General features: G+C 37.3%; 1 protein-coding gene across 4 annotated transcripts in view; it reads left to right on the forward strand.

Moving 5' to 3' along the window:
• DTNA (dystrobrevin alpha) overlaps positions 1-15,129 on the forward strand; it is a 367,610-nt gene that overhangs the window by 310,567 nt on the left and 41,914 nt on the right. Inside the window, exons 11-13 of one of the 4 annotated variants that reach the window (XM_055128331.1) lie at positions 511-594; positions 10,530-10,610; positions 11,161-11,253. The exons of 2 other annotated variants lie outside the window; for them this stretch is intronic. In XM_055128331.1, the coding sequence (XP_054984306.1) occupies positions 511-594; positions 10,530-10,610; positions 11,161-11,253 (258 nt within the window). Of the gene's footprint in view, positions 1-149; positions 435-510; positions 595-10,529; positions 10,611-11,160; positions 11,254-15,129 lie in introns of those variants that run through there. One more of the 4 variants, XM_055128333.1, reaches the window with a different exon arrangement.

The raw sequence follows: 15,129 nt of genomic DNA on the forward strand, positions 1-15,129 counted from the left end.
GAAACATGGGCCTGTGCCTCTGTCCCAGGATGGTCTGACATGATATTAAGAACACTGCAGTGCTTTTCACTAGGAAGCTCTGCTTTCTGCAAACATCAAGCAGAGAGAGAGACCCCATCCTTACTGAAGATCATTTTATATCATTTCAGCTCGGACGGTGCTTATGGTGGATACGTCTAGATGGATAACATGACTTCCTCTACTCTAGAATATTCCTATAATACTTTGTGTGTGCTGTTCCACTTCCTCCAGGGTTGTATGGTACCCGTGAATCCAAAATATAATCTTTTCCTCCCTGTTCCCATTTTAAGTGCTTTGGGACAATCCTTGTGAACCACATAGACATTTCAAGTTTGCGTTTCCCCCTATCATCATGGAGCTTGACCTCCAGTCACTGTCTTTAAGGGTGTTGTTCAATAAAGCTGTGTACACTGAACATCTCTCCTCTCTGAGTGGGTTTTGCTCTGTCTATGGAAAGTTTAATCAGGTCTTATTGTTTGATTTCCTCAGGTCACCTGAGATTAGTGCAGCCAGCCTAGTGACCGAGAAGCAGTCTTTCATTAAGTTGTTTGTCAATTGGCTTGATTCTGAAGCATGATCAATACCTCAACCCCATATCACTAATGATAGTGAGTTCTGTAGCTAGACTCCTAATTTACCTGATCCAACACTTAATTCCTCCCACATTCCTGTAGCATATTTTAGTGATAACAGAAGTTTTCTGAGGTTTCATAGAATATCTGACTTTCTTTAATTGTCTTTTATTTCTTTAATTATTATTGCACCATGATTTACAAAGTTATTCATTTGGGTTTCAGACATACAATTTCCAACACCAACCCCAGTACTAGTGTCAATTTCCCTCCACAATGTCCCCAGTTTCCTTCCCATTCCCAGCCTGCCTCCTTGATAGGTACATTTTTAAGTGTGGTTGTTGTGTGTGGGATCTCATATTTTCAGTTTTGTTGGTTCTGTGTTTTAGATATCCTATTAAGAATCTCCAATTTGAACTAAACATCTCGGCTTTCCTCTCTCCCACATATTTTATTGACCCCATAATCTCACATGTGGCAGATATCAAACTATCTTCTTTTTTGAATAAGTTTCTACCCTCATGCAACTTACAAGGCCCCAGATGGTGAATTTTTAGTCTCATGAATCAATGAGCCTCTTAGAATGACTTTTAGCACTAATGGGAAGATGATGTTGCATGGCTAGACTATATCTCAGTAGAAGAAATGGAGACTTAAACCACCCTCTCCCATTTCTTCCTCAAGTTCTGATTCCATTGGCGTAGTGGTTTCAAACCCAATTTCATGAGATTAATACTTTATTTCTATCACTTGATAATGCTGGCAGTGATACATTGTTTATTTCCTAACCAGGTCAGAGGGGACAGGAATGTGGATCAGTGCTAGATCTCCTGCCTTGCATGTGTAAGATCCCGGGTTTGATTAATAAAACCACACACAATTTCTTTTTAAGTTTTCGTGGCTGTGTCCATACACTAAGGTGGGGAAATTTGCCAACCAGTCATTGTATTTAGCCTGGGCTTTCCATCTTTATATTGTGTAATCTTTGAAAGATAAAGCAGAATGAAGATGACTTGAAATCACCAGAATATTTACTACAAACTCCGAACACATTCACCTAGAATCCTTTACAAGAATACCACTTTGATCTTCATATGCCACTGTATTATATCTGTTGACACCCTAGTAACTGCCTCATGCAGATTTATGAGTATATAATTCTGGTTACCAACACCATCTGTCACATGCATGTTCTTACATTCACTTTTCTTTTATTTAAAAGAAAAGGGAAATGAGTGTCAAGAGGCGCTCATTTTAACCTTCAAATTAAATTGTAGACATCTTCCTGTAAGTATATATCTGTGTGTGCTTGTATAAATTCGTTGCTACTTAGCATTTTGGTACAGTATGGTTCAAATAACAGAATTGATGGATCAATTCGCCTCTTTCATTTTCTTCATAACTATATCCTTAAATCAAGATCCTCTTCTTTTAAATGCATAAATTTATTAGAAAAATACGGCTGGATCAAAGAAAATCCCTCACCACTAGGAAGAGAACTCCGCAGGCAATAGATGATGGAGAAGCAACATCATCTAAGCCTATTATTACTTAAAATATTATTGCAAAGTCCACAAAATTCTTTCTCTCCTTCAGGGCCCACAGCATTGTTTTTAAGTATCTGTTATCCAATTGACAGATTATCATTGAAAAATTCTGAATTATTTTGCCCAAAATCTTTGGTTTGTATGAGTTAACCAGTCCTTTCCTATATAAAAAAATAACCATCTTTAATTTTGACTGTCTTCTTCATTAGCAATAATAATGATACTTGAACATTTTAATGAATCATAAGGCATTTTAACATAATCTAACATACTATTTTATGGTTTGTCACAATAACATTCAGTTTACACCTAATACTGTATTAGGCTCAGTGGTGCAAATGGGCAGGCACGTTACCTGTCCCAAGCACTTCCCAAATCTCGATTCTTCCTAGTGGTGTAGCATTTGTGAGTTATTTTTGTTGGCTAGTTGTTTAGTCAATGGTTGTTTTGGGTTTTTCAGCCACAGAAAGGCTAAATCTTGGATCGTTCAAACACCTTGCTTACCCAAATGCCCTTTAGCTAATAATCCAGGTTTTTTAAATATTAATATTACTTAAGGTTTTAATTATCCAAATTAAATTTTAATTATTTATGCTTTAATAATCAAATGTGACTAGAAATAAAATTGATGTACAGAATTTAGTCTCTGACTGAAAAAAATACATTTTCTCCAAGGCTAATTTTTTCTAAGAATAGATAACTGTATAAATCAACCCAGTAAAATTTTTTATGGGGATTATTCCTTAATACTCCATACTTTCTGAGCATGTTGTCTGAAATACCATAAACTTTGAAATAATCATTATCTACAGAAATTTATTTAATGTATTGTCATAGCTCCACTAACATGCTAGATTTCTTTCTCTAGCTTGCGTTAAACTGGTCTTCATGCTTAACTCGTATTACATCCTTAATTTTTATGTTCATTCATAATTAAAGCCAGTAACCTGTCTTCTTTTTTTTTTTGCTTTTTGGGTCACACCCAGCGATGCACAGGGGCTATTTCTGGCTCATGCACTCAGCAATTACTCCTGGCGGTGCTCAGGGGACCATATGGGATGCTGGGAATCGAACCTGGGTTGGCTGTGTGCAAGGCAGATGCCCTACTCACTATGCTATCTCTCCAGCTCCAGTCACCTGTCTTCTTTGCTTTAACAACTCTCATTGTCTTATTAGAGTTGTTATAGCAGTGGTCTGTGCACAGTCTGTACTCAGCAAACTTTTCTAGTAGCTTCAAATTGAATGGTTTTCTAGTAGCTTCAAAATATGGTTAACATGACTTGATTCACCACATTTACTATGTTGTTCCCACATAACATCAACTGTGACCTTAGAATAGTATTTTCTTAACATAGATTAACTTGCTTGCAATTCTAAATTGATGACAGCTAATTCTTACACTGAAACACCAAGCCATTTTTTGTTTTTTTTTTTCTGGTTTGTTTTGACAAATATTTTTATGTTTCATAAAAAATATCAAAAGTTTGAAATGGGAAGAGAACAGACTTTTTCAAGAAATTATCTCATCAGAACTTGTGGGCTCTTCATTTAATTTACTTTGATCACCTTCTTACTAACTATGTATACAATTATAATAGTGAGAAGAAAAATTCATTCACATTGACACTAATTTAAGGGGAGAGCCAACTTTAGGTCAGTCCTCAACTTCAAATATATAAGTTTGTTCACTGAAATCAATAAAAATTCAAAAATACCTGTACTTAATTTGTCCATAGGTTAGATATAATTTTCCATTTAGCCATTGTGATTTTTATTATTATATATATAATATTTATATAGCTTTGTTTTTCTGTAAAACTACCACGGGATTTTTATTTAAAAGTTTTTATTTCATGGATTGCACTCATCTGTGGAATATAGAATAATAGACTAAGAGACTAACACCCAAGAATAGTAGAAATAAGTACCAGGAGGTTGACTCCATGGCTTGGAGGCTGGTCTCTCATTCTGGGCAACTCAGAGAAGGGAACACCAAGTAAAATGTGGTAGGAGAACATGCAGGGGAAGGGTGATGCATGCCGAATGTAGACTAAAGACTGAACACAATAGCCACTCAACACCTTTATTGCAAACCACAACACCTAATCAGAGAGAACAAAAGGGAATACCCTGCCATAGTGGCAGTGTGGGGTGGGGGGGAGATGGGACTGGGGAGGGTGGGAGAGATGCTGGGTTTACTGGTGGTAGAGAATGGGCACTGGTGAAGGGATGGGTTCTCGAACTTTGTATGGTAGAAACATGAGCACAATAATGTATAATTCATTTCAATTCTTAATGTAATTGTATTAGATCAATAAAGTCAAGATAAAAAAATAAATAAATAAAAGAGAAAAAAAATTTTATTTCATGGGGCTAGAGCGATAGTACAGCAGGTAGGGTTTGCCTTGCATGCAGCTGACCCATGTTCAATTCCCAGCATCCCATATGGTCCCCTGAGCACCGCCAGGAGTAATTTCTGAGTGCAGAGCCAGGAGTAACCCCTTGCATCACCGGGTGTGACCCAAAAAGCCAAAAACTATTTTTAAAAACCCTTTTATTTCATGTTTAATAAGAGAAAAAAATCTTTAACCAGAGCTAAGATAATAAACAACATAAGTGGCTTTAAAATTTTATTGCTGCAATTTTTAATATTTTATTTTCATAAAGTAATTCACAGTAGTTCATTGCAGATAATATTCAAACACCAATCTCACCACCGAGTACCTTCCCACCACAATAAGAGGGAAGTGTGTGAAGGTTGTTTTACGTTGTTGTATTATTTTCTGGAGCCATTTAAGTTCGTATACAAGAGGATATAAGCAAGTATGTTAAAGCCAAACAAATGTGTGCTATTTTTGGTACATAAAGAGCAAGAGTATAAGAGGTCATTCGTGGCCATGCACTTCAGGAAATTCTTTGGCGCTCTCTTCTGGGAGCTTTGGTTTATAGTCTCTGGGTCTTGGTTGTTGATGAGGTTACATGGCACCAGGGGCAGTTCGTGCCAAGCTGCTGGAAAACTGGGGAGCTGTCAGGAGAAGGCCCAGTCCTGATCCGAGTGGACTTGGAGGTCTCAGTCACGAGGTCTGCATACCTGAGTTTTTCTGCCAGATCCCACGTGGGTGAGGCTCATCCAAGTGTGTGGAGGGTGGCCTTGACCATGGCTGCAATTGGGTTTTGGAGGTTTTCAGCTGCCGGGGTTCTGCTTTGGGTAGGGTGGGAAACTCAACCCATAAAGTTTTGTTTCTGGTTTAAGCAAAACTCAAAATTATTCATGTGTAATTTATTGTCTTACAAAAAAACAAATTTTTTGCACTTATGCATAAATACTGACCTCAGTTCTGACCCTCCAAAAGAAAAGATTGCTTTAAACAAGAAAAGGTGAAATATTTTTAAATTATTTAATCATCCCTGAACCCGTTTTGTCATTGGATAGAAGTGTTGTGGTTGTGGGTGTATAAACATTTGGGTGAGTTCATCCATCTTCACATATACTATTTTTCATAGTTCTAAAAAAGAATTGGTAAGGAAAATAGACATTTTTTTAAAAAAATATAGTCTAAAGTAATGTTTCTTGCCTTTTTTTTTGTAGCAAAGCTCATACACTTTACATTTTCTTTTGTCATATTCTATAAGGTATGATTGTCATCTCACCCCTATGTGATAATATGTGTATATGTAGATTTACACTTTGTCACAGACCTGATGAAAAATGACAACAATAAGAAAAATTATGTGCATAGTACAGTTTTAGCATGGTAGCATGTTTCTCCTTGCAACTCAGATCAGAAAGATTTATCACCATGATCAAGTTCTGATTAGTTCCCAGTTTCAGAAGTTAATAGAAAGGATGGTTTGAACTTTAAGACAGGTCATGTAGAAAGAGAAGTTTTTATGTTTAGATTTCTGTAAAACTCATTGTTGTCTACTGACACTCTCACTTGCCAAAAGCACTTATGTCTTGATTAGGACATAGATTCCATGTCTACTCCCAAAATCAGTAACAACTGGGAAATACCTCTTAGCTGTGCAAACTGCCAACTACAATATAAATCTGTACAATATAAAGAATTATATCAAATGCTATAAAGGTAGAAGATTGCTTTGAAGAGACCCATATAAATTATACATTCAGGAGTTGTTTTTTTTTAACCTTGTTTTTCTTCTTCAAGCTCTCTGGAAGTTACAGAAAAAAATTCAAATGAAGGTACTTCATGCAAAAAAATTTTATAGACCCAGCTTTTAAGTGGAATCTGATTCCTGGTCAAAAGTTCTTGAATTATTTTATTTCAAAAGAATGTTGTTTGTACAAGAAGAAAGAAATTTGTTTTACTAGAAGAAACTAAGTGGATGAAAAATCATTGTCGTATTTTTGACTTTGCAGAAATAAGTGACAAGTAGAAGGATCTCAAATGAGAATAGCTCTAGGAAGTACATAAACTATGGGAGTGAGTTTCCAAAGCCAGAAATACTCCTAAGACTGGAAAGTAAAATCTGTAGCAAAATGACATAAATGGTTTATTTCCATAAGCTCAACTGCATATAATGTAATCTTATTTTTCATGAACTGGGTTTTCCCAAGAATTTACATGAGAGAGAACTCACAGAAAAGAAAGGTACCTGAGTAAAATTAAACAATTCTCTCATGCCAGCATTGGTAATGCCTAATGAAAAGGAAGTGGCAGCAAAAGAAAAAGAGATGTGTACAGCCAGATCACTACTCACCCCTTTGAGAGAGGAAGAGACAAGAAAACAGATGAACAGAGGAAGAAGAGAGAAGCCCAAAGAGCTGGAGGGCAACAATGAGGCCACCAAAGAAAGCTCTGCATCAGATAGAGAAGGGACCACCAAGTAAAGGGTGCTAGGAGGGTCCGCTCGGGATGGGAGATCAGGCTGAAAGTAGACTATAGACCGAATATGACGGCCACTTAATACCTCTACTGCAAATCACAACACCCAAAAGGAGAGAGAGAGCAAAAGAGAATGCCCTGCCGCAGAGGCAGTGTGGAGTGGAAGGGACAGGGTGGGGATGGTTGGAAGGATGCTGGGACCATTGGTGGCAGAAAATGGGCACTGGTGAAGGGATGGGGACTCGACAATTGTATGACTGAAAGGCAAGCATGAAAGTTTATAAGTCTGTAACTGTACCTCACGGTGATTCACTAATACAATTTTTTTTAAATAGAGCTAGAGAAGCTATTAAATAGTTTGCAAATTATGTTAACTACCTTGAAATAAAATTTGTAAATGCTATACTTCATCTATAAAGATACCTTTTTAAATAAGTAAACCCATGCTTGTTACTTTAAAAAGAAATATAATTTTCTAATTAATTTGCATACAATAAAAAATACAATAAAGTACAAAAAAAAGAACTATGCAGTGCTCCCATGTCCCCAGGCCCCTGCGCCACATTTATGATACTGGCCACCCCCAGGGCTAGTGAGCTTCAGTAACCCAGTGAGAGGATGCCATCTGGGGCTTGACTGACACTTCATCTTCCTCCCATAAGGTTTTATCAAAGGGAGGACAGAGAGGAACTAAATGGCCAGGGCTCATTTCTTACCTACACAGACACTACAGGCCTCCCATGCACCACCTGGTGTAGACCTGGAGGCCCCTAGGTACCATCAGGGTATGACCCTGGTAGGCCCCCAAATAAATCCTAAGGTCCCCTGGTGAGACCTCCAGCACTACTCCAGGCAACATCATTTTGCCTAACAGTGATTGCCAGCCCCAATCACTGAACCATCTGGCCTTGTGGCTGAGTATCTCTGGGAGTAGCCCCCTGAGCACTGTTTGGAAGCCTCCCTCAAAAAGAGTCTGCCCAGAGTAACTGGATCAAGCAGATAAACAGATCCTTTGATACTCCCATGTTCCATGTTACCCCCCCCTCTCTCTCTCTCTCTGTCTCTCTCTCTCTCTCCCTCCATCACTTCCTCCCTCCCCCCTTCCCCTCTCTTCTCTCTTCTTTCTCTTCTCTCATCTTATGCAGGCATAATCTCCAATGCTTAATTCCTCATATTTAGACTTTTTCTTTAAGGAAATATAATGATTTGTGAAATTCAAGGGGCAAAGAAGCATAACAAAGTAGGAGAAATATTTCTTTTGGAGGGAAAAATCACTGGTGCACCACACAGTATTCTGATTGCTTTTTCAGGAATTCCAAATCAATTGTGTAAATGGTAAATCTGTCTTGACTTAGAAAAAAGGGTTGAGGAAAAGTAATTGGGAAGCAGAGACTGAAGTACTGTGTCAGTGGAATTGTTAGGATACCAACTCTGAGGACTTGAGGTAGGGATTTGGCTATGATGGTCAGGTGACTGATCTTAGAAGATAGAGATCCATATGGGAAGAAAGAGAAAAGAGAGAAGGAGGGACAAAGGGAGGAAGAAAAGGAGAAAGAGTCAGCTTAAGCTCATCAAAAGAGTGAATTCTCTAGAACATTAGTTTTCTCTTTCAAATCCATTTTGTTTGTGTGCAGTCTCACTTGTGAAGCATACTTTTTTCATAGGTGCATTTCTGAAATGATGAGTGTGACATTAAACATTTAGTAGCTATTATGAGTGCATACCCATCAGTTTTGTTATAAATCAATCTTGGTTTTAAAATTATGAGGTCTCAAGGCCAGAGAGATAGTACAGCAGAGTGCTTGCCTTGCTCATGGCAAACCAGGTTCAATTCCTGACAACCCACACGGCCCTCTGAGCCCTTTCAGGAGTGATTCCTGCATGCAGAACCAGGAATAAGCCCTGACTCTGTTGGGTGTAGCAAAAAAAAGAAGAAAGAAAGAAAGAAAGAAAGAAGAAAGAAAGAAAGAAAGAAAGAAAGAAAGAAAGAAAGAAAGAAAGAAAGAAAGAAAGAAAGAAAGAAAGAAAGAAAGAAAGAAAGAAAGAAAGAAAGAGGAAGGAAGGAAGGAAGGAAGGAAGGAAGGAAGAAAGAAAGAAGAAAGAAAGAAAGAAAGAAAGAAAGAAAGAAAGAAAGAAAGAAAGAAAGAAAGAAAGAAAGAAAGAAAGAAAGAGAGAGAAAGAAAATTACAAAACCTCACTTTTTAAGGAATATAATGAAATAACAATTCTAATTATATTAGAACTCTAATATAATCATCCCATTGCTCATCGATTGCTCAAGCAGGCACCAGTATCGTCTCCATTGTGAGACTTATTGTCACTGTTTTTGGCATATCAAATGCACCATGGGTAGCTTGCCAGGCTCTGCCTTGCGGGAAAGATATTCTTGGTAGCTTGCTGGGCTCTCCAAGAGGGGTGGAGGAATCGAATCCAGGTCAGCCGTATGCAAGGCAAACACCCTACCCGCTATCGCTCCAGCCTTCTAATATAATATTAATCATAATATCTAGTTGTAATATAAGAATTTCTCTAATTTTAATGTTTCACCTATCAATTTCTGGGGTCTTTTATTTTGGTCTGAAGAGTAATACTTCCTCATAAATGATTGTATTTGTAGTTAAAGATTTTAGGTTTTTGTGGTAAACCATCATTTCAATCCCATTAATTTAAAATTTCATATTCAAATAAAGCCAGATAGTTCTCTTGCAAGAGAATACAAAAAAATGAGGAGCACAGATCATTTTAGGTTACACCAGTGTTGCAGGAAATGATTCTAGAGAGGTTCAAACTCTCTGTAAGTATATTACAAGTGCAGTTCTAATGCCATGAGTGCAGGCATCTTCATCACAATGATCGTGGGTGACTTTGACTTTTATTAGTAATTATTTAAATATCAACTTGTACTTTGATAAAAGTTCATTTAAAATTGTTAAGCCTTCATTTAAATTGTAAATCAGTATCCTTTGTAATGAACTTAAAACTTTTGTCCGCAAAAGCAGTGGCCATTCAAGATAACATTGATTCAGAAGTGTATTGCTTTTTCTCTGAATGTTTTCTTCCAGCTCCACAGAGCTAAAGTTAGGTCACTTATGTGCTTTTAATATGACAACCCTCTCAAGGTCATTTTCAACACAGAAAGTTGGAAACTACTGAGAAAGTCAGAGGAGAAATAAACTCCTTGAGTGAGATCTAAAAGCTGGTAGGATTTTGTGAATCCCTGAACCGTTTCCATGATAATCTGTAAAGGATGGTGAATGAATTTTCTTTATTCTTCTAGGCGTAGGCAATCCATTTGGTAAGTACAGAGTAGAAGTCAAATCTGGGGTCAAGGCTGCTTCTGTGATTGTAACTATGGATCTCAGGACAGTTTCCTACTCCTTGTTCAACTCTTAGAAATCTGAAAACATTCTTGAAAATTTCAAAGTAATAAGAATGCTGTCCAAATGGAACTCAGATCTAGGCTTGAGAGATTCTGTTGCCAATTTCTGTTCTTGAATGCATTGCTGTGTTTACGCTCTTCTTGGCTTTCCCGTCTTATTAACTAGCTCTCCTCCCAAGAACAATGAAGTAGAGCAGAACAAACTGCTGGCTAGGGCCGCTCCGGCTTTTCTGAAGGGCAAAGGGTAAGTGAAAGCCAGAGTGTCCTGAATCCTAAATTAACTTCACTAAAATTGGAGCTTTCTTTTGTGAAAAATGCTTGTGTTTGGAAGATCATCTTTGATTTGGTAAAAAGCAGCTCTCTCATAACCCCATTAACAGCACCAAGTCGCTATTTTGAGCAGACACATCTGTGTGGTTACTCACTTTCGCTGATTTTCCTTTCTTGTTAAATGACTAAGCTTCAGATCTGATTTTTCTGAAGGATTCTTAATTTCTGCTTGCAACCCATTTCAGCATGCTTGCTACAAATGAAATTCTTGGCCTTAGCGATTGGGAGAATGCAGATCTCTCCTTTAAAAGTTACTTGTGTGGAAGCCTTTATTTGCAGTTAGTGGAATGGAATTGTGACTTTCCTTGCTTGGACTTTACTTGGGTTTGTAACTGGATGTCAGTTCGTTTTTTCCTTTCTTGCTTGATTTTCCAGATGCCTTTTCCATCACATACGCACTCCTATCTGCTCTCCTCTTTCTACCTCTGTTAACAATCCCCTTTCTTTCCTCCTGCCTGTTCCAGGATTCAGTACAGTCTGAATGTGGCAGACAGGCTAGCTGATGAACATGTTCTCATCGGGTTGTATATCAACTTGCTTCGGAACAGCCCATCATGGTTAGTGCAGGTTTGACTGTCCTGAGAAAGGGAACCACCTGACCTCTGGGCAAGCAGTCTGAGCAGAAATGACACTAAGGCATTTTACAATTCACTTATGGTGTCTCTTCTGTTAGTTTAAATACTTCACATCAACACATCATAGAAAAACATATCATGTCACCTACATAAGTTTTTCCTCTCACTTAGGTAACTATTAGTATTTGGTGGGTGTGGGATTCTGGGTCCCATTAGTCGGCTCCATGTTACTTGTGCCATGTCAAATTACTGCACAGTGGTGAGGCTTCACTGTTCTCTCTCTCTCTCTGAAATAGAAGTCCGTAGATTTAATTTTACATGAGCCAATGTGTTAAATTATTTCAAAATAATTATTAAAGTGTTAAATCAATTGTTAAATTATTAAATAATTTAACATATTCGTCCCCTTCTAGTAATTCACAGAAAGCATTCCTCAGAGCTCACCACTCTCATCACTTGAATTATTAGCTAGTTCTTTGTTTCTAGAACTCTCCTCCCATGACTGTTTTCAAAATTCTTTATTCTTATCCCTGATGCAACTATTTTGCATTTTGTAATATTAATCTATAACATTATCTTACATTCATTAGTAACTCAGGGATGAACACATGTCTGCTGAATAGATACATATTTATCTTAATTTTTCTAAAGTAGAAATTATATAAAATATAACTATTAAAAGAGATGCTGTTTCATTTCATACTGTGGTGTGGCACTCTTTAAGAATATAAAAACAAACTCTTAGCAAAGTCCATCTCTGTTCAAATTTTCCAAACCTGTGTGTCAGTATCTCTTTTTCTCATATACCCAAACTACAAATCAAATGAGTAATTGCTTTTATCTTATTCCCAGTGAGTCTGATTCCTTAATGCTATGTGGTAACTAAATAATAGAACTAGGTATCTAATTTTAAAAACTATTAGTAATCTTCAAAGAAGACTAGTTGTACAGATTCAATAATATCTGAGAGTAATAGTAATGGTCTCACTCTGTTTCTTCTTTAGATGTGAATAATTCTAAACACATCTCAGCCATTCCTTTTGCTCTTATTTGATCTTTTCATAATTAAGGTTTTTAAAAATGAAATCTCCAAAGAGAACGATTCAGAGTTCATCACTACTACTTTTCCCCACTCAAGTGATTAATCATACCCACTTGATGGTCACATCAGCCCATAAAGCTACCACCTAACTAGTACTTGATGAAAGCTAGACATAGTTTAATTTTTAAAACAAAGCAGAATTTTAAACAATGAAATAAGAGTCCTTTTTAATGACTTCTGTCTTCCATATTTTTTGCTTTTTTTCTATCTCCAAAAACAAATCTTCTCTTTTGAATTTTTCCCTTTTCTTTCCCCATCCTAGATGTTTAATCCTAATAGTTCCCTATTCCTCTCATGATAATGGAAGTACTGATCTCCCACCTCCTTTATCATCAGTATAGCTGTAATTCGTCACCATTATCCAACTACGGTGGGTGAGAGCTATCATGGTAATAAGCATAAAAGCCACCATTTCTTGAAACAGTTGACTTGTGCTTTACACTCTTAAAAGCTTTACTTAAATAATTCACTGGTCCTTAAATCTATAAACTAAATACTACTGCCCACTTTTTATAGGTAGTAAAGGTATCCATTTCAGACAGTTATTTGGCTCTCCCACAGTCGGGCAGTGCTAACTAACTGAGGGTTTTGAGCATTTTCCATCTGATCTCAAGCTCAACAATACTATCTATGCTGTGCTGTCTCTTAGAAAACCTCCACAAATAAAGGCACATCTCCCAGAAAGTTTTCCTAGATACTCCTCAATGTGGCATTACCGCCTGTCTTTTTACTGAAATTGCGTATTCATTTTTATTACCTTATTTCATTTTAACAACTAGCAATAACTAGCGCACACACTAGCAATAAGAATAATGGCGGTCAGTAAGATACTAATTATCCATTTAGATTTATACATTGTGGTATCTCCTTTTGATTGCAAGTTTCAAGAGGACAAACAGTTTGTCTTTAGTCTCATATCTCCTCACAGATTATGAACAATAGGAATCAAGTCATTTTACATTTATGAGATGCTTCAAATATTACAAAGTCCTTTCTTGTCCATTATTAAGTTGTTTACAGATCCCCATAATTTGTGTATTTTTCTTTCTATTTCACTGGTGAGAAAATGTTAGCTCTGAGACATTAAGGGACCTCTCCAAGTCATCTCAAGTAATGACATCTCCAAAGGATTCTGTCTCTGAGTTCCAGAATTTTTTTCAGCCCATTTTTCAGCCTCCTTCCCTGTGTACCTTCGGGAAATGACTTAGAAATATAAACATAATAGATTTTCTTGATTCATAGCTCTGTGTTTGTACTTCTAACAAATCTGCCTGATTAACACAAGACAGAAGGCCTGTTACACAAAGTTGATTACTTAACAATGGGAAATTGACTCATTTATAGTTTGCTACTAAATTAATGAAAAACTTGAGGCTTTTCTGAGTATGATGTCAGGCAAGCCAGATAAATCAACTGTAGGTCAAAGGCTATTCTACTTTTCTACTTGTCTAATTCAGGGAAATGTGAAAAACTTTACTTGCTTTAATACAGTAGAGGAGGGATATCAAAATGTAACACAGAGTGCTTTTTTGCTGCCCTCCCCTAAAACTTATCACATGCCTGGGCGTTTGGGTTTTTTGTTTGTTTGTTTGTTTTTTGCTTTTGTGGTCACACCTGGCAACGCACAGGGGTTACTCCTAGATTTGCACTCAGAAATTACTCCTAGTGGTGCTCAGGGGACCATATGGGATTCTGGGAATCAAACCCGGGTCAGCTGCTTGCAAGGCAAATGCCCTACCCATTGTGCTATCACTTCAGCCCCTGCCTGAGCGTTTTTGCTGCTTTCTAGGAATGAACTGTAGCAGAAAGGAGCAGACACCAGCATAGAATTTCCAACTCAACCCATATTATTCATTCAGAAAAGTGTAACCTGTTTCTTTCAACTATGAAAAGGGGCCTTTGCATGAGGGAATAGATATGGTTAAAGACTCCAGTCTGTACTTTGATATAATTGCTATCAATTAAATCAGATTGCTGTCATTTAAATCCCTGATCTTAGATAAGTAGGTTCAAATTTTATCCGCATGTTTTTCTCTGATGCAAAATGCCTGTTTCTGAATTTCATGTATAAGATCTGTTTTTGTTACCTTACCTAATAACATCCTTTCACACATTCCTGTCACACTAATGTATATCCAAGGTCCATGACCCACCCGCCCTGGCATGACCTTGCTCTTGCACCCACTCTCCAGCCTCAGCTTTTCTGGGTTTCTCCCATACAGTTGTAGCACTTCATAAAACCAACTCGTGGTCAGTTCCTAAAACCATTTCTAAAACTATGTCATCACCAAGATACTAGTTCTTCTCTTGTTCCTAAAACATTCCCCTGCATCAACACTGCCTCTTCATTCCATGCATGTATGCACCAGTTTATTCTGTCTTCCAATCTCAGATTGAAGGTCCTTTACCAGGTGGTTTCTGTCAGGGCACACTCTCTACCTCATTTGAGCATAACTGCACTCAGTGGTTACTTCTCTGATGCCCCCTTTAGTGGGTAGGGCATCTCTCCAGCTGTTCCCCACTGTCTCTCCGCACTGCACACAGTGTGCCGGACAAGGGTCTGCTGATTGTTAATACTATAGCTATGAAACTGCCCTTCACCCTCACCAAAGTAGTCAGGAATCCTCAGAAGAAATGTTCTAATCATAAAATAAATCCTTTTACCATTAAAAAAAAGTATCATCTGTTAAAAAATTAGCTCTTCCATTGAACATTTAATCTATAAATATAAAGCAGAGAAAGTAATGCATTGCTTA

Source organism: Sorex araneus, chromosome 2 (genome assembly GCF_027595985.1).
Source record: "Sorex araneus isolate mSorAra2 chromosome 2, mSorAra2.pri, whole genome shotgun sequence".
NCBI classification, from domain to species: domain Eukaryota; kingdom Metazoa; phylum Chordata; class Mammalia; order Eulipotyphla; family Soricidae; genus Sorex; species Sorex araneus.